The sequence below is a fragment of the Rhinolophus sinicus genome, linkage group LG04 (assembly GCF_036562045.2).
Source record: "Rhinolophus sinicus isolate RSC01 linkage group LG04, ASM3656204v1, whole genome shotgun sequence".
In the NCBI taxonomy this organism is placed as follows: Eukaryota; Metazoa; Chordata; class Mammalia; order Chiroptera; family Rhinolophidae; genus Rhinolophus; species Rhinolophus sinicus.
This window is the reverse complement of record NC_133754.1, coordinates 107,764,454-107,788,155: the sequence shown is the minus strand read 5'-3', so window position 1 is coordinate 107,788,155 and position 23,702 is coordinate 107,764,454. Positions and strand designations below refer to the sequence as shown.

The 23,702-nt window shown below is 38.5% G+C and overlaps 1 protein-coding gene across 2 annotated transcripts in view; it reads left to right on the top strand.

Moving 5' to 3' along the window:
* Window positions 1-17,174, top strand: part of LOC109437996 (contactin-associated protein-like 3) — a 194,336-nt gene extending 177,162 nt beyond the window's left edge. The window contains exons 22-24 of one of the 2 annotated variants that reach the window (XM_019717553.2): window positions 10,477-10,704; window positions 10,925-10,996; window positions 15,964-17,174. In XM_019717553.2, the coding sequence (XP_019573112.2) occupies window positions 10,477-10,704; window positions 10,925-10,996; window positions 15,964-16,157 (494 nt within the window). In that variant the 3' untranslated portion in view covers window positions 16,158-17,174. The remainder of the gene's footprint in view (window positions 1-10,476; window positions 10,705-10,924; window positions 10,997-15,963) is intronic. The other variant, XM_019717554.2, reaches the window with a different exon arrangement.
* Window positions 17,175-23,702: the final 6,528 nt, after the last annotated feature.

Sequence of the window (23,702 nt, the reverse complement as noted above, 5' to 3'; positions counted from 1 at the left end):
AGGCAAAAACCACATGATTACCTCAATAGACACAGAAAAGGCATTTGAAAAAATCCAACACATTTTCATAATAAAAACACTGAACAAACTAGGAATGAAGGGAACTTCCTCACATGAAAAAGGACATCTACAAAAAGCCCACAGCTAACATCACACTTAATGGTGAAAACATGCAAGTCTTCCCACCTAAGATCAGGAACAAGATGAGGATGTCCATTCACATCACTTTTGCTCAAGACTGTAGTGCAGGTTTGCACCAGGGCTATTGAGCAAGAAATAGAGTAAAAACTATCCAGATTAAAAAGGAAGAAGTAAAATTATCGCTATTACTAGAGGATATGATCTTGCAAGGAATCCATGAAAAACGCTGTTAGAGTTCATAAACAGGTTTGGCAAAGATACAAGATCAATATACAAAAATGTATTTCCATACACTAGTAATGAAAAACACAAAAATGAAATGAAATGAAATTCCATTTACAATAACATCAAAAAGAATAACATACTTAGGAATAACTTTAGCAGAAGAAGTGCAAATGTATACTAACAACTACAAAACAACAAATAAGTCATGGAGATGTAATGTACAGCATGGGAAATATAATCAATAATATTGTGATAGCATGATACGGTGTCAGATGGTTGCTGGACTTACGGTGATCACTTCTTTAGGTACATAAATGTTGAGTAACTGTGGTGTACCCCTGAAACTGGTATTATGTTGTATGTTAGCTTTATTTTTAATAAAAATCTTAAATAAACTACAGAACGTTGGAAGGAATTATGGAAGACTTACATAAATGGAAAGACATTCATGTTCACTGATTGAAAAATGTAATATTGCTAAGATAGCAATATTTCCCAAGTTGATGTATAGATTCAGTGCAATTCCTGTCAAAATCCAAATAGGCTTTTTTGCAGAAATTGACAAGTTGATCCTAAAATCCATATGGAAATGCAAGATGCTCCAAATAACCAAAACAATCTTGAAAAGAAGAATGAAGGTAGAGGTCTCACCCTTCCTGACTTCAAAATTTAGTACAAAGCCATAGTAATCAAGACTGTGTAGCATTGGCATGGGGATACAGATAATGATCAATGGAATAGACTTGAGAATCAAGAAATAAAACTATATTATGTATGGTCAATTGATTTTTGACATTGATGCCAGGACCATTCAATGAAGAAAGAATAGTCTTTTCAACAAATGGTGCTGGAGCTGGATGAATATCCACAAGTTAAAAAGTGATATTGGACCCCTACCTAACATCATGTATAAAAATTAACTCAAAATGATGCTAGACCTAAATAGAGGAGATAAAAGTATAAAACTCTTTGAGCAAAACACAGTTGTTAAGTCTTTGTGACCTTGGATTAGGCAACAGTTTTATATAAACATTTTCAAAAGCCTTCCATTAAATAATGGTTCTTCAAAAGCACAAGCAAAGAAAGAAAAAGGCAGATAAACTGGGCCTCATCAAAATTAAAAACTTTTGAAAAGACAACCGACACAAGGAAAAATATTTGCAAAGCATAAATCCGATAAGGAAATTTTGTACAGAATGCATCAAGAACCCTTAAAATTAAACAACAAAAAGATAACCTGATTTAAAAATGGTCAAAGAATCTGAATTTCTTCAAAGAGGATATACAAATGGCCAACATGAAAGATGCTCAAAATCATTAGTCATCAGGAAATGCAAATCAAAACTACAAGACACCATTTCACAGGCAATAGGATGGCTATAATCAGAAAGACAGTAACAAGTGTTGTCAAGGACATGGAGAAATTGAAATTCTTGTGCACTGCTGGGGAATATAAAACAGCATGGACAAATGTTAAAAATATTTTGATGAATGAACGCAGTGCAGCCACTGTAGAAAAAGTTTGGCAGTTCCTTAAAATGTGAAGCATAGAATTACGATGTGACCCAGCAATTCCACTCCCAGGTATATACCCAAGGAATTTGAAAGTATATGTCCACATACAAAAAGTATACATAAATCTTCATAGAAATATTCATAATAACCAAAAAGTGGGAATAACCCCAGTGTCCCATCAACCAAAGAATAAAGTGGTATATAATGGAGTATTAGCCTAAAAAAGTAATCAAATACTGATATGTGCTACAACATGGGTGAACCTTGAAAAAATTGTGCTAAATGAAATAAAAACACAAAAGGCCACATACTGTATGATTTCTTTATATGAAGAGTCCAGAATAGGCAAGTCCACAGAAATAGAAATTAGTTTAGATTCGCCAGGTGTTGAGTATAGGGGTAGGGGAGGTAGGAGTGGAAAGTGACCACTATGTGTACAGAGTTTGTGTTGGAGTGATAAAAATATTCTGCAGTTAGATACTGGTAATGGTTTTACAACTTTGTGAATATACTAAAACCCCACAGAATTGTACACTTTAAGGTGCATTTTATGGTATGTGACTTATATTTCAATAATAAAAAAAATCCAATACAGATTTATTTCTTTTGATGATGCCTTTTCTTCACATGCACTTGGGAGAGTTGGATCAATGAGCCATTATCTGACATTTATTCTAAAGTGTGAATGAGTTTATTCAAAAACAGGATTTGATGGAAGAGAGAGAGGAGAGAACTGGAAGGGCCCAGGGTTCAGGACCACTGAGATGGAATGAGAGCATATCAAGAGGAGGCTGGACAAGACTTGTCACAATTTTGAAAAGAGCTAATGTGCTAGGAGCAGCAAACATGTTGGATTCTGACAGTATTGCCTTGCCATGTGAAAGGTGGCAGAGACTGTTCACATGTCATTGCAGGAAGAGTTGATATTATTTACTGAAGACTATTCTTCCAGTAAGTACCTGCTGGCAGTGCTGGTTAAAGGAGCCTGGTGTCTGATCTCATCTCTGATTTCTTCCCACGTATTGGTCCAAGTTCCGGAGATACTTTGATGTGATGGGAAGGGGTGGCGGGGAACAGGGAATAATTCACTTCTTTCTGATTCTAAAAATCAGGTCCCTCCAACCCTGAATTGTTAAAAAGACGGACTGAAAAGATCTGTCTAGTATTTTCTAATTGTCATTTATTTAGCATAAATGAAATTCACTCTGTTTTATCAACTCCAAAATAAATAGCAGTTCGATAATTCAGTCTAGCTGCTTTCATTTATCAAAATACTTTTAACATTTGTCCATGCTGTTGAATGTAACAGTGGTTCATTTGTTTTCTTTGTTGTGTCCGCTTTTATTGCACGAATATACCACAGTTGGTTTATTCTCATGCTGACACGCATCTGGGTGTTTCCAGTTTGGGCTGTCCATACCCTGTATTCCTTTTATAGTTGTACCTCCTTATATTATTTTTTATCAGTTACTTCTAAGATTACATTATGAAACCTTGATTTATTACATACTACTTTTAATTTACACTTCCCAAACTATGTAAGAACCTGAAAACATTTCCATTTTATTTCTTCTCCCACACTTTTTGCCATTGTTGTCATGTACAAGGTGTGATCAAACAATACAATGAATGTTTAAATTTCAAAAATTATTACAGTAAGACACATTGCCATTAATCCCCTCAAAATACTCCATCACTCTAAACACACTTATTCCATCTTTCTTGCCACTTTTTGAAGCAGTTCTGGAAGTCCTGTTTCGTGAGTGTCTTTAGTTGAGCTGTCATGGCTGCCTCCATGTCCTGAATCATTTTGCCTTTGGGGAAGAGCCAGAAGTTGCACAGTGCCAGATCCGGTGAATAAGGTGGATGAGGACACACTGTAATGTTTTTATTTGACAAAAAATTGCTATATACCAGAAGTGATGTGTGACATGGAGGTTTTTCCATTGTGATCACAAAATACCGTAAACTCTGCTGCTGAGTGCCATCCAACAGAAAGGCAGGGATCTTCAACATGGGAGGCAGCACATCAAACCTTAGTAACAGTGTGTGACAAGTCTCAACTTGTTCAATGTAGTCAATCGGATGTGAGTTATGGTTGAGAGAAGGTGTGTTTTAAAGGGTGCCGTAAGTTATCCTCCATCATGACAATGCTCTGTGTCATACATTGCTTCTGGTATATGGCAATTTCTGTCAAATAAAAACATTATGGTGTGTCCTCACCCAGCTTAGTCATCGGATCTGGCACCGTGTGACATCTGGCTCTTCCCAAAGTCAAAATGATTCAGGACATGGAGGCATCCAAGACAGTGCAACTAAAGACACTCGCGAAAGAGGACTTCCAGAACTGCTTCAGAAAGTGGCAAGAATGATGGGATAAGTGTGTTCGAAGCGAGGGAGAGTATTTTGAGGGGGATTAATGGCAATGTGTCTTTTACTGCCACTTTTTAAAAAATTTAATCATTCACCATGTTGTTTGATTACACCTCTCATTTTACTTTCACACGTTATTTTTTCCACAAGCCATTAGTATTGCTGTTGTTTTAAGCAGTCAGTATTCAGTTCGGATTATACACATATTTAACTTTTTTGATGTTTTTCACTGCTTCTTGCTATTCTACAAGCATCCGCTGTGTTTCGTGAATTTGGGTGCACTGAGAGCCTCAGCACACCTTGGAAACACTCCGCCTCCTGTTCCTCCTGCTCTGGTGCTCACTGCGAGTGCATTTCAGAAGCACTGCCCACTGTTCTTTGGCACTTCCTTTTCATGCTGGGCCTTCTGCTACAACACCCACTCCTCACAAAAGCAGAAATCTCACCTATACAACTTGCTGCTATATTTTAAGGGCAATGCTCCCCAACACCTGAAATAATTGAGAATGCTTATGTCCTAAATGGTTGGAAATTTGATTGTGCTGTCAAGATTTCTTACCATAGACATTTTTAAGAGGAAAAAACTGATTAATTCTGTTTTTATCTGAAATGATTTAGGGGTTCTACTCAAAATTGCAGTGGAAGTGAAGTGTATCCTTGGTTTTTAGCCCGCTCTTTACTAAACATTATGTTGCTTCATGGCCATGAAGACTATTCTTCGAGGAAACAACAGTATTGAAGAAGATAGAACAACTAGGATGAAACTTGGCACTCAAGGAGATTTGAATAAAGACACACACACACACACACACACACACACACACACACGGAATTAAATATGATTTTTCAAAATTTCTCTGAGCGGTCTAAAGGAAAGAATCATCACTGATTATCCTTAAATATTAGCCTGGAATATTATGTAGGTGAAATATCTAACTACAGAGCAAAAAGACAAAGATAGAAATTAGGAGAGAAAATAAGAGTTATTTGGAATTTAGCTTTCAGATATCTAACGTGAATAATTGGAGATCCAGAAAAACAATTAGAAGCCAAGACAATAATTGTGTACTTTTTTTAAAAAGGCAGTTTCTCTGAACTAAAGGAAAATTTGCAGATTGAAAGGACTCATCAATTCTGACAAGGAAAGACACACATCTAGGAAAATTCCTGAATTACAAAACTACAGAGAAAAATCTTCCAAACTTTCCAGACAGAAGTTATTACAATGAAAAAATAATTATTTTGGCATTAGCATCCTACTTCTCATTTGTAACAATGGGAAAAATAAAGATGGAACAATATCATTATATTGTTAAGAAGAATGGGGTGCAACTCAAGCATGTAATATATAATTTATCTAACAAGTATAAAAAAAGATTTTGGATAACAAAAAAGGATTGAGATTAAATGTTAACTATGCATCCTAGCTGAGGAAAATACTAGAAAATTACTCCAATCAAAAAATGAATCACAGCCATGACCTCAGGATGGAAACTATAAAGGGAATAGGGAACTGTGAGAACTAAACCTTTCATGAATATTCACACCCACACATACATGGGCACACAGAGTTACATCTGCATGATTAAGGATGGGCTGTTTGGGTACATACAAATTCACCCACACCCACAAATCCATATATACTTGTATGTATAAATATTAAGTACAGATTCTTGAAATATAGGAAAATACAATGCAATATAATGTACTACCAATGTTTCTTTCTTCAGTAATAGCACGATTTCTGTAACAGTGACACTGTATTTTTCTATTGTCAAGATTTAACACTCTAGTTCAATAAACAATGTAATTTAGTTTAAAACTAAATTTCTTTGCTTCCCTCCCCTCCTACTGGATTTAATGACCTTGTTTTCCCAAGGCTGCATGCATACCTCATTAATTTGTTTAATCGACATCTGCTTTGCTGGCAAACAGGCTGAGATTCACTCCTACAACAGGGTCTGAGATAACTTTATCTTGGAACAAACCAGACTCTGGGAAGCATTGCGTTTTGTTTTGTTTTGTTTTGTTTTGTTTTGTTTTGTTTTGTTTTTTTCCAGATGTCAGTGTCCAGGAATCATCTTTGTTCTGCTTCTTCTTATGCACCTAAAAAACCTCTGGCCTTTCTCCAAATGAGGAAGATGGCCTTTGAGACAGGAGTCCGCCATCTTCCCAGAATGCCGGCATTTTGAATAAACCTTTTCTTTCCACCAACTCTTGTCTCTTCATCACTGGCTCACAAGTGGCAAGCAGCTGAACCTAAGTTCAGTAACATCTACAGAAATGAAGCTAGGTTACCTCTAAAAAAAATAAATCCACAAAATTGGTCTAATTCATTAAGATGAATGCCTGCCCTAGATTGGATGTGTTACCCTGGCCTGGAAGCACTCATGTCAGACTTTGACCAAGAAAGCAATGTTGCCTGGTCACTCTTTTTGCTCAACGGCTAAAGCTTTTAATTGACCTGTATGTAGTTTTTTGCGTTTTGTTTGTTCTTTTCAGTATTTTAGCCTTACAAAAGTCCTATGTTACTATTGCAGTGTCTTTCTTTTTATTTCTTCTTTACAGTCTCTCAAGTATATACAAGCAAGGGTGCCTTTCTTTAAGAAATATGTATTGTCTGAATTCAAAATCCTGAAGGAAAGTAATCTTTAAAGAACCATTTTAATTTATAATAATCATTTAGTTGAGTTGTCCCAAGCTCATTTTACTTCAGTATACTTAAGAATCTACCTGAAATTCCTCGTGCATAAAGCTTTTTCATGTCTCATATAATCAACCTGTCCAAGATAGCTACATGTTTTAGAGAGATGTTCATTATGATTATAACAATGTAAACGTGCCCCTAATTTTAGTGGTTTATAGAGGTCTTTAACATAGTGAACACTTACTTTCGAAACTTTAAAATCACTGAACAGAATTTTGTAAGCCCAAGTGGCTCCTGATGCATTTGCTGAAAGTCTCAAAGTTAGATCAAGCCAGAAGGAGTAAATACAGAACAGATTTGTCTTTCAAGAATGACAGACTAAAATAGTGAGATAAAGTTTAACAGAAAAAAGGGGAGACCTATAATAAGACTCAAAAAACCCATGAGTTTGTAGGGAAGTAAGAACTTTACCCGTCCTTTCTTAGGGTTGGTGGCTGGGCCTGAGAATTAAATTGACATAGGACAGATTAATAGGAGAAAAGCATATAGATTTGTAAATGTACGTGGGAGCCCCCATTGGAAAATGAAGGCCCCAAAAGCACATAGGCCCAAGTGTTTATATACCAGGTTGAACAAAGAGTAGTGATTGTGAAAAAGTAACTAAAATGTGTGGAGAGACTAAAGGGAGATAGGAGTTATTTTAACAAGGTTTGTATGTACAGATTTCTCTGGCTGGACTCCCCGCCTCTGGTGATAAAAATATTTCTTTCCTCCTGGTACAGAGAGGGGAAGCTTTTTCATGGAAGTTTTATCTCCACTTTCAGGAAGAAAAGATCTGTCAAGCGTGTCCCTCTTGCACCTGCTGTTTTTCAAGTGACTTTAGCTCAAAATAACCCTTATGCCAAAGTGGCATATTTTGGGGTGCCATATTCTACCATCCTTCAGGGAGAAGCTTCAGGGTGTGCTGCTTCACTTTAGTGACAATGAGGATATCTTTAGATACCCTGACATTTAGTAAAACTCAGGGGCACAAGATGGCAGCCAACTCTGGAAGTGCATTTTTAGTTTGAGCCAATGCAGTAATCTTTTATGACAAGGTGGGTTCTCTGTACTCCTCAGGCCACACCTTGAAAAGTGCCACAGTTTAAAAACCATTTGACCACCCAAACTGACTTCGCAAAGGTGGTAATGGGATGAAGTTTATCCTGTGATTATAAAACGTATGAAGCATCCTTTGCAGCTGACACTAATCTAAGTGCAGGGGGAGACAAGAATAAAACACATGCCCACCAGGAGCTTCCCACCAGTTCTGTGAGATGATCCAAGAACAGTGACCTTTTGTAACTGACGTACCAGGCGAGGCTGGCTGGCAGTGTGGTCACACACCCTGGCTTCAGAGTTCAAATGCCCCTGTTCAAAGGTCTGCTTCAGCTGTTTACTAGCAGTGTAGCAGTGTAAATGTGTAATGGCAAGCCATTAAATGCTGCTCTAAATTCTCACTCTTCTTTATGGTTTTGGTAACAAGAGCCCTTTAGTTTTCATAGCGTCTAGCATGTATGTATTGGTTAATACATATCCAACAAAGCTATGGTTATTTATCAGAAAATGGAGACAAAAGAGCAGTGTCCCTCAAAAACTCAAAGTTAAACTCAAAGGAAATAAAGATTGTCCTCTGAGAGTTTAACTACAATGCCACAACAGACTGGATCAGAGCTGAGAGTGCCAGGATGAACTTAGAGACTGGCCATTACCCCAACCAAAAAGCACTTACAGAATATATACATATACTCTGTTGACCTTATGTGCATTCATTAAAGTAGAAAGAATAGTATAATGACCCCCCATTTACCTGTCCCTTGATCTGAGGAATTATGAACATATCCAAAAGGTGTTAACATAATAAAACAGACAGTATTCTGTTGAGAAAGGGGTTACTACAACTGGCCTAGAACCAGATTCCTCCCTCACTCCCCACTTGAGCACCTTAGTTCACTAAACTCTTTTGTTACTAACTTAAAATAGGAATAAAAGCACTTGTGGTGTTATGCTGTGAGCATTAAATAATAACTTCTCGAAATCGCTTAGCACAATGCCCCGTCTATGGAAGCCATTTGGTAAATTCTTGGTAGCTGTTCTATGGTTGTCAGGAAAAGGAGATTCAACAAGCTGACCGACACACAGTGAAGGTGAGGTGTGACAACGCATGCCCTGTCCTGGTGACTGGTTTCCCTCTGCTGGATACATGGACATGTCCCTGACTGACACACTGAAACATGTGAAGTCTCCAACTGACTGCCCTTGGTCCGATGTACTGTCCACTGAGCAAGTGCACAGAGGGACATAATTAATCCCTGAAATGAATGAATTGATGTTCTGCTCTCCTGTGTAATGGCTGCTCTTAGGTCAGCTTGGGGAGAGGTGGTAGTAGGGCAATGGGGAACGGTTCAGGATGGTGGGGAGCAAGCCTCGATTTATGGAAAGGGAACCACCCTTGTTGAAGGAGTGGAGAGGGAGTGGGTGTGGAGCTCCCAGGGGGCTCCTGCGGTAGGGTACAAATAACCTAGCTTCATTTCTATAGCTATTACTGAAGAAAGAAACATCAGTAGTACATTATAGTTTGTCTCCATTCCCTCTCTGTGGAGCTTTCTGAGGAAGCGTAAAGATTAGAACTGCAGTAGGGATCCCAGAACGCTACTGTACACAAACCCGACAAACATTTCACTGTGACCACCTTGATTACTGGCCACAAATCCTGTTAAAACATTTTAATGATTTTTAAAATATTTTTTTGTTAGTTTCAGGTGTACAAAACAATGTAATATTAGGTTGGTGCAAAAGTAATTGCTGTTTAAAAGGTTAAAAATAACTGCAAAAACCACAATTACTTTTGCACCAACCTAATAGACATTTACACCCCTCACAAAGTGATAATCCTCCCCCAATGTACTACTCCTCTGACATCCTATACAGCTGTTACAGTACCACTGACTATTCCCTATGCTGTACTCCATATCCTGTTACTATATATATGTTAAATTATAGTTGCCATTCAATATTATTGAGCTTCAGGTGTACAGTGCAGTGATCAGACATCTACACCGTCCATGAAGTGGTCTCCCTATTAAGACAAGTGCCCATCTGACAACCTACAAAATCTTTACAACATTATTCATTATATTCCCCAAACTGTCTTTCGTATCCCCGTGGCAATCTTGTGGCTACTGATTTGCACTTTCTAATCCCCTCACCTTCTCCCCCATCTCCACTCCCCTCGCATCTAGCCACCCTCAGTTTTTTCTCTGTGTCTCTGAGACTATTTCTGTTTAGTTTGCTTATTTAGGTTGCCCAGTTTAATGATCATTTGAAAAACGAAGTGACAGGGGATTTCATTCGTTTGTAACCGTGAATGCAGCTAGGGAAACTGCAGTTAGCTGGCGGGCAGGTAGTCCCCAGGTCATTAGCCAAGGCTTCGGAAAGAGGTTCAGTTCTCGTTGCCGTGCAGATGCGGTTCTGCCTGCGTCCCAGCCCTTGGTCCCTGCGCCCTAACGTTGTGTGCCCTCTTCTTGTGCCCGCAGAGCCCCCCGGCGCGGACCCGGACACGCTGCGAGCCGGCGCGCGGGGCTTCACCGGCTGCCTCTCCTCTGTGCGCTTCGGCCCCGCCACCCCGCTGAAGGCGGCGCTGCACCCAGGCGGCCCAGGCCCAGTCACCGTCCTCGGACAGGTGGCCGCGTCCCGCTGTGCCCAGGGGGCGGGGCCCGGAGCCCCAGCGCGGGAGGCGACCGGGCCACTCGCAGGTGGCGCAGGTGCGTGGCCCTCCTCCCGCGGTCTTCCCGCCGGTCTGCATCCCGGAGGCTTCCAAAAGTCCTCTGTTGGTTCACCTTCTCCTTCTCTGGTCTTTCCATTCTCACTTCTTCGGTTCACGTTCATTTCTATGGCTGCAATTGTCCGCTTTCAATTGTTCGTGAATTTTTCAAAAGTCCTCCTTTCCACTCGCCCCTGTCATTCTGCCTTTTTCTACTATAGGTCGTTCTGGACCAACAGATGAGGGAGAGCCCTTGGTCAATGCGGACAGAAATGGCTCCGCGGTCATTGGAGGTAACAGGGCCGCGGAGGACCCGGTCCTTGGCGTTGTTGTCACTGTTAGCATAATCCAAACAAGAGAATCCGCGCTGATGGGGACATCAGTGGCAGGCCATACATATTTGCTGATGTTTTGATGTACTGGTGACCCCCGTATAGCACGGTTGTTAGGCTCCTAAAAATGCCGTGTTATGCGAAACAAAGAACTAGTACAAAAAAGAGGGTTAGGTTCCAAAAATTAAAAAAACAAAGTATCATATTTTTATAATTAAATGAAATATCTTGATTAAAGCAATTTTCACCAAAAGTATAACATATTAATATGTATTAAATAATGTTTTCTTCGTCATCACTATTAAGTTTTTATTATGTTCCGTGTTTGGGGATCTCTCTAATTCTCGAACCATGTTAGAGCGAAACTGGGTTATAGAAGTGCCATGTCATACGGGGGTTACCTGTCATACTGAATTCAGCATCTCTGAAGAAGGAACTGATGGTTCCACTGAAACAGTTTTTAAAGAGTAGTTGCCAACTGTAGAATAATGAGAAGGTTTTTCATTTGAAAATAGCCATTAACATATTGATAGTTGTCAGGGGATATATATATATATATATATATATATATATATATATATATATAAATTTATTTATATGTATATATATAAACACATTATATATATATATATATATATATATATATATATATATATATATATATATACCGTGTTTTCCCAAAAAATAGGACCTAGCCGGACAATCAGCTCTAATGCATCTTTTGGAGCAAATATAATATACTATAATATAAGACCGGGTCTTATATTAATTTTTGCTCCAAAAGACGCATTAGAGCTGATTGTCCGGCTAGATCTTATTTTCGTTATAAACATGGTATATATAGCATTTACTTTTAGTTTTTCCATTCAAAATAGTCATGCACCTCTCAGTCCATTAGCCCAAAACATTTTAAAATAATATTAAAAATAAAACATATATTGGGAGAAGCTCCTAAACTATGCAAATTGGCATTTTTCTAATTAGTATTAATCTTAACTTAGGCGACAATGATAGATGATAGATAGATAGATAGATAGATAGATAGATAGATAGATAGATAGATAGAATTGCACCTTAAATATTTTCAGTATATTCTCTGAAACTGAATTTATCCAGGTCTGACTCAAAAATGGAATATTCAAATCTCCCTTATCATTCAAAGACACTTTATTTCACTTAATTAGATTGTTGAAATATGAATCAGTTGCAAACTCTCCTTGGTGGGGAGGAAGTAAACTGCCGTCTATTCTGTTGCTACCCCAAAATAAGGTAATTGCTCATAGAGTGGGTGATTGACTGGATGTCCACTGTTCAAGAGGCTGCTCACCTGTTCAGATTGGATCCGTTCATTTACCTGCATTCATCCAGACCCAAGTTTTCTCCAGACAATTAGGAAAAATTCAGACGCTTTAAAGGGCTGACCAAATCTATGTAAGAATGTTAACATTTCCATTCCTATCTCAGCTACTTCATTTTTGTAATGAGTGAGGCGTATGACCCCAATTTTATAACTCAAAGAACACACAAAAAACATAAATGTTATTCATAATGCATATCTAAAAGGAATATTTTTAAATCATAATCCTAAATCACTCTAATTTGTTTTTTTAATGAAAAGATTTCGCTATAATGCAAAAGCCAATTTAAAATAAATCATCTTAAATGTGATTAATATTTTCAGAACAGGAGTCTGAAAATTTGTAAAATATTTTACTTGCCCTTTTATTAGAGAAAGCAAAGATAATAGTCAAATTGATAATAGAACAAAACATGGGGTCTTTGGAGCTTTATTGCTTTTGGCTAAATATCAGTGGCAAGATGTACAAAGTAAGTTAAGTAGCCAGTGTCATTCCCCTGAGAAATCCTACTGGGTCCTGATAGATGGAATGGAGAACCTAGTAGGGAAGATCTCAGGGACACAACAGCTCAGTTTCCTGGGCCCCACAATTCACTTGCACCTGGCTTCAATCTGTGCAGAGGCTGGTTGCTCCCTGGTTTGCCAGCTGCTGAGTATATTGACCTCCAGTGTATGGCTCTAGGAAGAGTTCTTAGCCCTTTGTCTAACCAATCACAGACTGTACCCACGTGTACAATGTTTGATCTGTTTAAACGATAATGACAATAGGTGGATTTCTCTATGTTTTGCATTACCGTTTTCCCTCTTGCAAACAAAGGGAACACTATAGGAAAGGAGAATTAGCCTAAACAGCATTCAAACCAGGTAAACCAGAGATCATAGAGGGTTTCTTCCTTCCTTCTTTCCTTCCTCCCTTCCTTCCTTCCTTCCTTCCTTCCTTCCTTCCTTCCTTCCTTCCTTCCTTCCTTCCTTTCTTTTTCAATTACAGTTGAGATACAATATTGTATTAGTTTCAGGTGTACAAGATAGTGATTAGACATTTATATAACTTACAAATTGATCACCCTGATATAGTACCAATCTGACCCCGTACATAGTTATTATGACATTATTGATTATATTCCCTATGCTATATTTTACATCCCCACAATTATTTTGTAACTACCAATTTGTACTTGTTAATCCCTTCCCTTTTTCCACCAGTCCCCTTAATCCCCTTCCCACCTAGCAACCATCAGTTTGTTCTCTGTATCTATGAGTTTCTTTCTGGCAAGGAGTTCATAGTGTAAGTGGGCAGATAGATAGATGGAAAGAGAAAGGGACAGATGTGTAGATAGAGAGGCAGGCAGACATGAACCTGTCAAAAACACATTTACATGGGAGTTGCTGATAGGAAGGTTCTGGAATGCATCAGATCCATTATTCAAATTATCTTGATCTCTTCAGATAGTGGGTGAAGATAGAAGTTTGTCTAGGACTTACCAAACCTGATAAACAATCACACACATGAAATCCTGGCTGCTTCAGTATAATGCTGACAGTAATTGTATGTATTACCCAGTGGCCTGGTCACTATTATTGAGAGTTACCAGTCCCTGACACTGAAATTGGTGATGATCTAGCTCTTTAAAGTAAGTTCTATAACTAAACATAAAAATAGTTAAAAGTATTGTTGCCAAGTGAGATGCAAAATATATTGCACATCATGGTTATTCTACCTTTGAATATTTAAGAATATTCACAAACTCATAAATATGCTACCTCCTCCCAGCTTAGGAGGGCTCTGGGTCCCTAGCAGCAGTGCTCAGGAATTCCTGTGACTAATTACGCACAACCAAGCTTTGAGTCTTTTGGGCTCCATTATACTTGCTTATGTCTGTCCCAGAGTACAATGAAGAGTTTTCAGTTTACAACAGAAATTTGATTTACGTAACTAAGTAGTAACAGGAATTTTCTAACATTTCCTAATTGGAGATATTAATTAATGCCTGAATCAATAATCTTTAAAGTATATTGACTAATGAATGCTTCTTTGTACGTATTTGTTGCAGTATAGATTGGACATTCATTCTTCACTAATATGATAGCTTAAGTCAACATTTTGCAGCCTAGCTTGCCAGAGTCAACCCTGGCAGTGCTTTAATTTAATCTGAGAGACATTTAAAACAATGCTGATGTCCAAGCCTCCCACCCAAAGATTCTGAGTTATTGTCTGCTGTGCAGCGAAGGTTGGGAACCACTGACATTGCTAATGTTTTCAATACTTGAAACATTTCCAATACAAGATGTCAAGTAATCTATTTTCCATCTAACTGAATATTAGCAATACTGTGGTATATTAATTACCTATTGCTGCATGACAAACTACCACCCACTAAACGGCTTAACCCAACTCACATTTTTATCTCACAGTTTCTGCATGTCAGGAGTTCAGGCACAACTCACTGGGGTCCTGTGCTCAGGGTGTTGTGAGGCTGCCATCAAGGTGTCAGCCAGGGTGGGGGTCTCATCTCTAGGTCCCACTGGGATAGGAGCCACTTCCTGCCTCTCATGGTTGGTGGTAGCATGCAGTGTCCTGCAGCTGAAGGACTGAGAGCTTCTGGATTTTTGCTGGCTGCTGGCCAGAGCCTGCGTTTAGCACTGAGAGGCCGCCTGCTGCTCCCTGCCATGTGGGGTTTCTCAGCATGGCTCTTTCCACCGCACAGCCAGCAGAAAGGGAGAGACTCCAGCAAGACAGGTGCCACAGTCTTATGTGACATAATTACAAAGTCAGATACACGTATTTAGCTACAGCTCATCACCTTTATCCTTTTTTGCCAGTTAAAAGCAAGTCACGGGCCCCACCCACAAGGAAAGGAGGGGATCGCACACAGGTGTGGACCCCCACTCCCAGGCAGAGATCACTTAGGACTCCATTGGCCTGGTGGAGATAGCGGTATATGTACCACAGTACTATAGTTCAGCAGTACATCAGCATCAAAATGTAATCAAATTTTATTAAAATACTTATACATAATTACTCTATGAATGAGCTAAACACTCTATACTCTTAAAATAATTAAGACCTGCTTGCTCATTAGTATGAAGTGTGGGCATGACCTAAGAGGCCATATTGTGTTTCTGAATTTAAGTGTGACTGTACTAAATGAAATCCAGTCATGGTTTGTCTAGGATAAAGGCATAAAACTGCTGTATCTAAAGGTTGTGTGGACTTAGAAGTAACCTTCATGTTATAAGTCCCTTGGTTTCAAATTGTCTGGTGTTGTACAGATGCTTCTCAACTTATGATGAGATTGCATGCCAATAAACTGATTGTAAGTTAAAAATATCCTAAGTCAAGAATGCATGTTTTAATAATATGCATCACCTACCGAACATCATAGCTTAGCCTAGTGGTCTCTACTGAATGAGCAGCATTTTCGCACCATGGCAAAGTCAAAACATTGAACGCCGAGTCACTGTAAGTTGGGAACCATCTGTTTGTATGATATAAACAACGCTAGGATAGATTCCAGTTAGGCCAACGTTTACAGTTTGTGTTCTGTGTTTTTCCTTTCTCTTCTCTCACTAGGTGTGATAGCAGTTGTGATATTTACCTTGCTCTGCACCACTGCCATAGCAATACGTGTTTATCAACAGAGATGGTTATACCAAAAAAATGAGTCGAATATTCCAGAAAATGGAGACAATACTGAGGCCGCTCTGAAACGTGAACTCAACATGCAAAGTACAGTCAATGAAAGCCAGAAAGAGTATTTCTTCTGATCGGCAGCAGTGGTTTTACTTACTGCTGTGATGATGGGACTTTCTTGTCAAGCCAGGAGCTGCCAGTGGAGAAAGCCCCAATCTTGTCCTCCTGGGACAGGCGGTGGGGATGCTGAGCCCTCAGCTTACTCAAGCCCAGTCCCAGGAGGCTCTGCCCAGGGCTCCTTAATGATCTACTGATGTAACATGACTTAGGTGCACTCGGCAGTTTCTGACTGTTCTGACCTGATCTCCTAAAACTGAAATGTGTTTTACATAATGACCTTGGGTTTTGAGTGAGAATAAGGACTTGAGCTGTGGCCCTAGTCTCTTAAAAATGTGACACAAAACTTTATAAAAGTCAAAATTGGGCTTTAATGTTTCGTGTTATGTGGAAACTTACATTATGATTCCTTTATCAATCCCCTGATGACATTTGTAAACCAGGAAGTGCTTCTCAAATGGCCTTCAGCTGGGTTTCCAACTTCCTGTGAACCAGAGCCCAGTGGCCCATAATGCATTAGAAACCTGGGGATGGTGGGGGGAGGGGGGTTTGGCTGATTGTTTTTATTATTCATCTTTTTAAAATCATTATGGATATATTTTAGTAATGAAATTGAGTATTGAATGTAGGCTCTGAAATTCTAGTGTTGAGTTTAGTTATCGAACAGAAAATTCATAGGTAGCAAAATGTGTAAAGCATTCCAATCAATCTGCTATGATTTGCTTATTTTTCTTTGTGATTTGTCATTATAGTCTTTGTAGATTATAATATTGATCACCTAATGATCTCACAAAAATGAACATTTTCTAACTAAACTTGTTCCCATGTAGAAACTCTATACTTAACACTGCACATGTATCCTTCATCATTTCATCTGAATGAAATATAATCCTAAATTTGTTTCCTTTAAATGTGAAGTGATTGGGTCACTTTTCTTTGTAATCCTGTGATTCTCTTTTCCTAAAGGTTATCACAACAATCTTTTGATTTCTTGTGACTGTCTTTTATTTATTAAAGGGAAAGTCACACTTTGACCTGAAGCTCTCCGTTTCCCTTTCTATATTTTGAACTGATTGGGCAAACCATTCCCTGAATTACCATCTCATCTAGTTACTGTTTGGAATGTTACTGGAAGGATGCTTATTCTAAGGGGGATGCAGATTGTATGATCTGAACTAAATCTATCACTGTAGTCAGGATTCTAGGATCTTGCAGTCAGTTTCCAATAGTGCATCCAACATCAACTAGTTCATTTCATAGTAGGGTATATTTGCATACTAGGAGAGCAAAGAGTTCATATTAACTATGGGAATTTTTCCAATTACTACTTTTGTGACAGTGGTCATTAGATAATTGTATGGAGCCACTATTTTCACTCAATAGTCATTTATAATAAAAATGTGCTGCACTCCACATACCCCACCTGCCATGTGCCTGCCAGGTAATACGTTGCTTACTTTCACCACCGCAGGACCACAAGAACTATGTATCTTCAGCCTCGCTATTTCTTTGAGTGTATACTTACTTTAATGTTGTTTTTGTGGGTTTTTGTAAGAATGGAAAAAGATATCCTCTGTATTATCTTTTCTCATTTTTTTTCTTCTTGTTTTACTTGGAAAGACTTGAACCAGCAGGCTGAGATCATACGGACCTCCTTAAAGTCCATCTACCACAACACTGAATCTATATTGATGTTCCTTTACATGAATAAAGGTTCTTATGATCTCAATATAGTAATATAGGAAGGACTTGCCTTGGTGAATGATATACATACTTTTTTCCCAAACATCTGTGCAGATTAGAGAAGGATTCAATGCAGAAATGATAGGCTTTGTTGAACGCATAGCATAGCGTAATCATCATAAAACTACTGCCACTTTAACAAGTGATCGTCATATGTTCTAAAAGACCACATCACTTCAGTAGCTCAAATTTTACAGAGTTATAAATAGTGAAACCCACTGCACTCTGCACTCTTCTCTAAAGGGAAAATAAAATATTTGTACAAAATTGCAGTGATGCATCATTTACTTTCCCTTACTGATTTTGTAAACTTTTCCTACTTATTTGTTAATAACATCTTTGAATTAAATTAGGAAAATATTTTTAAGAAGAGTTGAACAAAATTTGAATTATGAAATTATATTGTTTTCCCCCTAAATATTAAAAAATGTGCAAATGTACACATTCTGTAGTGGTGTGTATTAGTTTATCTCTACAATATGTACGAGGTCTGACAATTAAGTTCATGAACTTGTTGCAACAATGTTGCTAACCGTTTTTGATATCAGAGGGATTATTCATTATGAATTTGTACCAACTGGACAAACAGTTAACCAAATTTCCTATTTGGAAGTGCTGAAAAGGCTACGTGAAAAAGTTAGATGAAAATGACCTGAACTTTTCGCCAACAATTCATGGCTCTTGCATCACGACAATGCACCAGCTCACACGGCACAGTCTGTGAGAGAGCTTTTAGCCAGTAAACAAATAACTGTGTTGGAACACCCTCCCTACTCACCTGATCTGGCCCTGAATGACTTCTTTCTTTACCTGAAGATAACAGAAATATTGAAAGGGAGACATTTTGATGACATTCAGGACATCAAGGGTAATACGATGATAGCTCTGATGGCCTTTTCAGGAAAAGAGTTCCAAAATTGCTTTGAAGGGTGGACTAGGCACTGGCATCGGTGCATAACTTCCCAAGGGGAATACTTCGCAGGTGACCATAGTGATATTCAACAATGAGGTATATAGCACTTTTTCTAGGATGAGTTCGTGAACTCAACTGTCAGAACTCATATAGAAAACATTATAATCTATTAATATTATTTATGATGCTATATATGAGGTGTGATCAAAAGATACAGTAAATGTTTAAATTTAAAAATTTTATTACAGTAAAAGATACATTGCCATTAATCCCCCTCAAAACACTCCCCTTCATTTCAAACACCCTTATTCCGTCATTCTTGCCAGTTTTTGAAGCAGTTCTGGAAGTCCTCTTTCCTGAGTGTCTTTAGTTATGCTGTCATGGCTACCTCAATATCCTGAATCAATTCAAAATGTTTACTTTTCATTGTCATTTTGACTTTGGGTAAGAACCAGAGATCACACAGTGCCAGATCCACTGAATAAGGTGGATGAGGATACCGCATCCTGTTTTTATTTGACAGAAATTGCTATACCAAAAGGAATGTGTGACTCAAAGCATTGTCATGATGGAGAATGATTTATGGCACACTTTAAAACACACTTTCTCTTAACCATAGCTCTCACCTGACTGACTGCACCAAACAAGTTGAAACTTGTCACACACTGTAACTAAGGTTCGACGAGCCACTTCCCATATTGAAGATCCCTGCCTTTCTGTTGGATGGCATTTGGCAGCTGCATTCACCATATTGTTTGATCACACAATTGTTTGATCACTCCTAAATGATCAAACACAAAATGAAACACAAAAGTGTTAATATCTACTGACTACAAGTTAAAATACCTATGAATGTAGATATTTAAACCTTTGCCAGAGAACAATAATTTAATAGTCAGTAAATTATTTGTTGAATGCTTGCTATATACTCAAAACTGATTAAAAATGATTCCCCCCCCCACAGAGTTGGATTTTTGGATCACTAATTAAATATGCAGTTTCCATTTGCAAATAACATCCTTCTATTAAATAAAAGTTAAAAGATAATAATTCCCCACATTTTATTTCCAAATAGAAAAGACAAATAGCATACAATTAATACTCACATTAGGACTAGAAATTAGGAACTTATTTCCTCTATTATGAAGTAAAGCACCCCTTACTACCTTCCCAGTATTATTTAGAAACATAGAAAACCATATTGGACATTTATATTCTGTTTGTCTAGAATACCACTACTTACAGAACTTTTAAAATGTTTTTTTAAAAGACATCCAAATGTCCAAAGGACATCGGATAGATATTTAGTTTCAATTGATTTTTTTAAATGTAAAATGTGAAGTTCATGATCTTTGCCTTGAAAGAAGACAAATATGATTAAGCACTTTTCATCTAGTATAGATAGCTCTGACTATGAAATTGGATTATCAAAATATTCTTCAAACAGGGGATGATATGGACATACTAAATGAAAATATGCTGATTAGGCTGCTTATCTGCTGTTTTGCAATCTAAGCATTACAATGTTTAACAAGTCCCATGGTGCCTTCAGTGGATCCTGGCTGTCTCTCCCTTTTCCTAAGTCGGGCTCATGATGAACAGCAGCATAGAAGAAGAATGGGAAAGAGAGTGATAGACAAGAAATGGTTTGCATGCAAAGTGGTGGGGAAAATGAATTTTATGTGCATGTGAACCCATGGCTACATATTTTCAAAATCAATCAATGTAATATATAATACCACATGAAGGACAAAAACTACATAAGCATTCTAATGGATGAAAAAAAAAAAAAAAAGCATTTGACAAGATGCAACACTCTTTCCTGGCTTTATTTTCAAGAATATGTTTCTTTATTATGAAATATTTTGTTACATTGGAAGGACTTATTCCTCGAGTACATCTAGAACTTTCATCCACCAGGACTCAGACTTTTCTTTGTGAGAAGGTTTTTGGTTACTGATGTTTAGTGTCCACTTCCTGCCTGGGGCACTGACCCTAAGAGTGCAGGGCCACACAGCCCAATACACTCTGTCGCAATTGTGGGGACAGAGCCAGGAGTGCTGTTTCCAGGCTCTCAGCCTCACGTGGAAAGGTGCTGGCTCAGGTAGTAAATGGCCATCAACTGTGATTGGATGGCCATCAGCTGTGGCTAGTTGGCCATCAGTTGTAACCAGTGAGCCGTTGGCCACTAATATAACTGCCGTGGCTACGCTAGCAAAAAATGGGGGCTAGCAAGAAGATGGTGCTGGCAAGCGCGGATTGCGGTTAGCACAGCAGATTGCAGCTAGCAAGTGAGGTTGGTTGGCAGAGAGAAGTGGACGGCAGGTTGCAGATTGTGTGGCTCCTGCTTCCTGTGTCTCCAACCCAGCCTCTAGCGAGGATATAGTGGTATGACTCTCGTATCTATGGCTCCGTGGGTGTTCCTTTTTGGCCTCACCACATCCTGTGTTCTTATGTGGGGAGCGGGACCAGAGACCCTGCATGACAGCAACCTACTGCTCAGGTGGAGAGGAAGAAACAGATACAAAATATAGCCTTTGCATGAATGCCCATGTGACTTTCTTCTCCCTGAGTCTTTTAACCCTTTAAGAGGGGTTCTGGATTATTATAGTTGTCAGTAGCCAGATGTCTGCACCCAAATACAAAGGGCTCAACCCAAAATATATAATTTTCTTCCAGCTATGACCTTTTGGCTCACCACCAGTTTTCTAAAGCCGTCTGTCTTTTCAAATCTTTCCCTTATCCTCTTGCCTAACCCTGTAAGATCCTAGGGCAAATTAAGTTGAACCTTATGTAATTACCAAATGATTAATATTAATAGTTATCTGTGATATTTTATGACCGCTGGTCAAGATGGCAGAGTAGGAAAATGCTGTGCTCGCCTCCTCCCATGATCACCTCAAAATTGCAAGTAAATTATAGAACAGCCATCATTGAGAACCACCTAAAGACTACTGAACAGAATTCCTATAACTGAGGATGTAAAGTAGAAGGCATGATGAGACTGGTAAGGGAGGCAGAGATACAGAACGGGAGGTCACACACCAACAGTGTGGCAATTAAGAATCAGGAGGGACATCTCAGCTGCAGAGGTCACTCTGAGGACTGAGGGGTCACAGTCTAACACCGGGATCCCCAGCCTGGGGCATCAGTGCTGCGGAGAGAAGTTCCCATAACATCTGGCTGTGAAAAACAGCAGGGATTGTGTCTGAGTGAGATGGAGGGCTGCTGGAGTCCCAGACATTCCTCTTGATGGGGCTTGCATATGGACATGGTCTCTCACAAACTCACTTGTTCTGGGCTCCAGCACTGGGGCAGCAGTTCAAAAAGTATCCGGGAAATACAGGGAGAACCTGAACTGACTAGCCTCTGGCTGAGGGCTGGAGGGATAGGGATTGAATCATTTTTATATTCTAGCAATAAACCTACATTGTCATGGTGTATAATCCTAATAATATGCTGTTGAATTTGGTTTGCTAGTACTTTCTTGAGGGGTTTTCCATCAATTTTCACCAGGGACATTTGTCTGTAATTTTCTTTTCTTGTACTTTCTTTGTCTGGCTTTAGTATCAGGGTAGTACTGACCTCAGAGAATGAGCTTGGAAGTATTCACTCTTCTTCAATTTTTTTGGAAGAATTTCAAGAGGATTGTGTTAATTCCTCTGTAGTTATTTTGTAGGATTCTCCAGTGAAGCCATCTGGTCCTGGGCTTTTCTTCGTTGCGAGGTTTTTGATTAGTTATCGAATCTCCTTACTAGTTATTGGTCTGTTTAGATTTTCTATTCTTCATGATTCGATTTTACTATAATAGATTATGAGTGTTTAGGAATTTATCCATTTTTCTAGGTTATGCAATTTGTTTGAATAGAATTTTCCATAGTATTCTCTTATAATCCTTTTTATTTCTGTGGTTTTTGTAATGTTCTCTCTTTCATCTCTGATTTTATCTATTTGAGTCTTTTCTGTTTTTTTCTTACTTAATCTAGCTAATGATTTGTCAAGTTCTTAGTTTCGTTAAAAAAATCCTGTCATATGCTACAATATAGATGAATCTTGAGGAAATTATGCTAAGTGATATAAGTCAGTTACAAAATGACAAATACTGTATAATTCCACTTAATGAGCTATCTAAAGTAGTCAATTTCATAGAAACAGGAAGTAGAATAGTGGTTATACCAGCAGGGGGGAGGAGGAAAAGAGTTGTTTTTTTTTAGTATGAAATTTCAGTTTTGCAAAATAAAAAAGTTCTGGAGCTCTGTTTCACAACAAGGTTATATTCACCTTGTTAAGTATGAACAGTACACTTAAAAATGGTTATGTTATATGGTTTTTACCACAGTTAAAACATCCCCTCTCTTTGGGCAGCCAGTTGGCTCAATTGGTTAGAGCGCAGTGCTCATAATACCAAGGTCACTGGTTTGATTCCCACATGGGCCAGTGAGCTGCACCCTCCACAACTAGAGTGAAAACAACGACTTGACTGGGAGCTGATGAGTCCTGAAAAAATACACTGTTCCCCAATATTCCCCAATAAAAATTGAAAAAAAAAGTCCCCTCTCCCAATGAAAGCCTAATCTCTCTAGCTAAAGGATGCAGGAAGGGGCAGCCTAGTAAGACAGAAAACCTTTAGACAAAAGGAAACCTTTAGACAATAACTGATCTACTCCATATACCACTATAATAAAAACTTGTGGTCCCACTATTTAAAATGCTAACAAAGGTCAAGTGGGGATCCTAGACTTCTACCCTCACAAGGCTATAATTAATTACCCCAATCCATTCTCCCTACCAGGATAGTGTCATAAAAGGTTGACTAAGTAGTCAGGACTTTCACCCCACCAGGTGATGTCATGGAAAATACATGGGAGCCTGGATTTCGACCCCCAACCAGCAGTAGTAAGGTGTC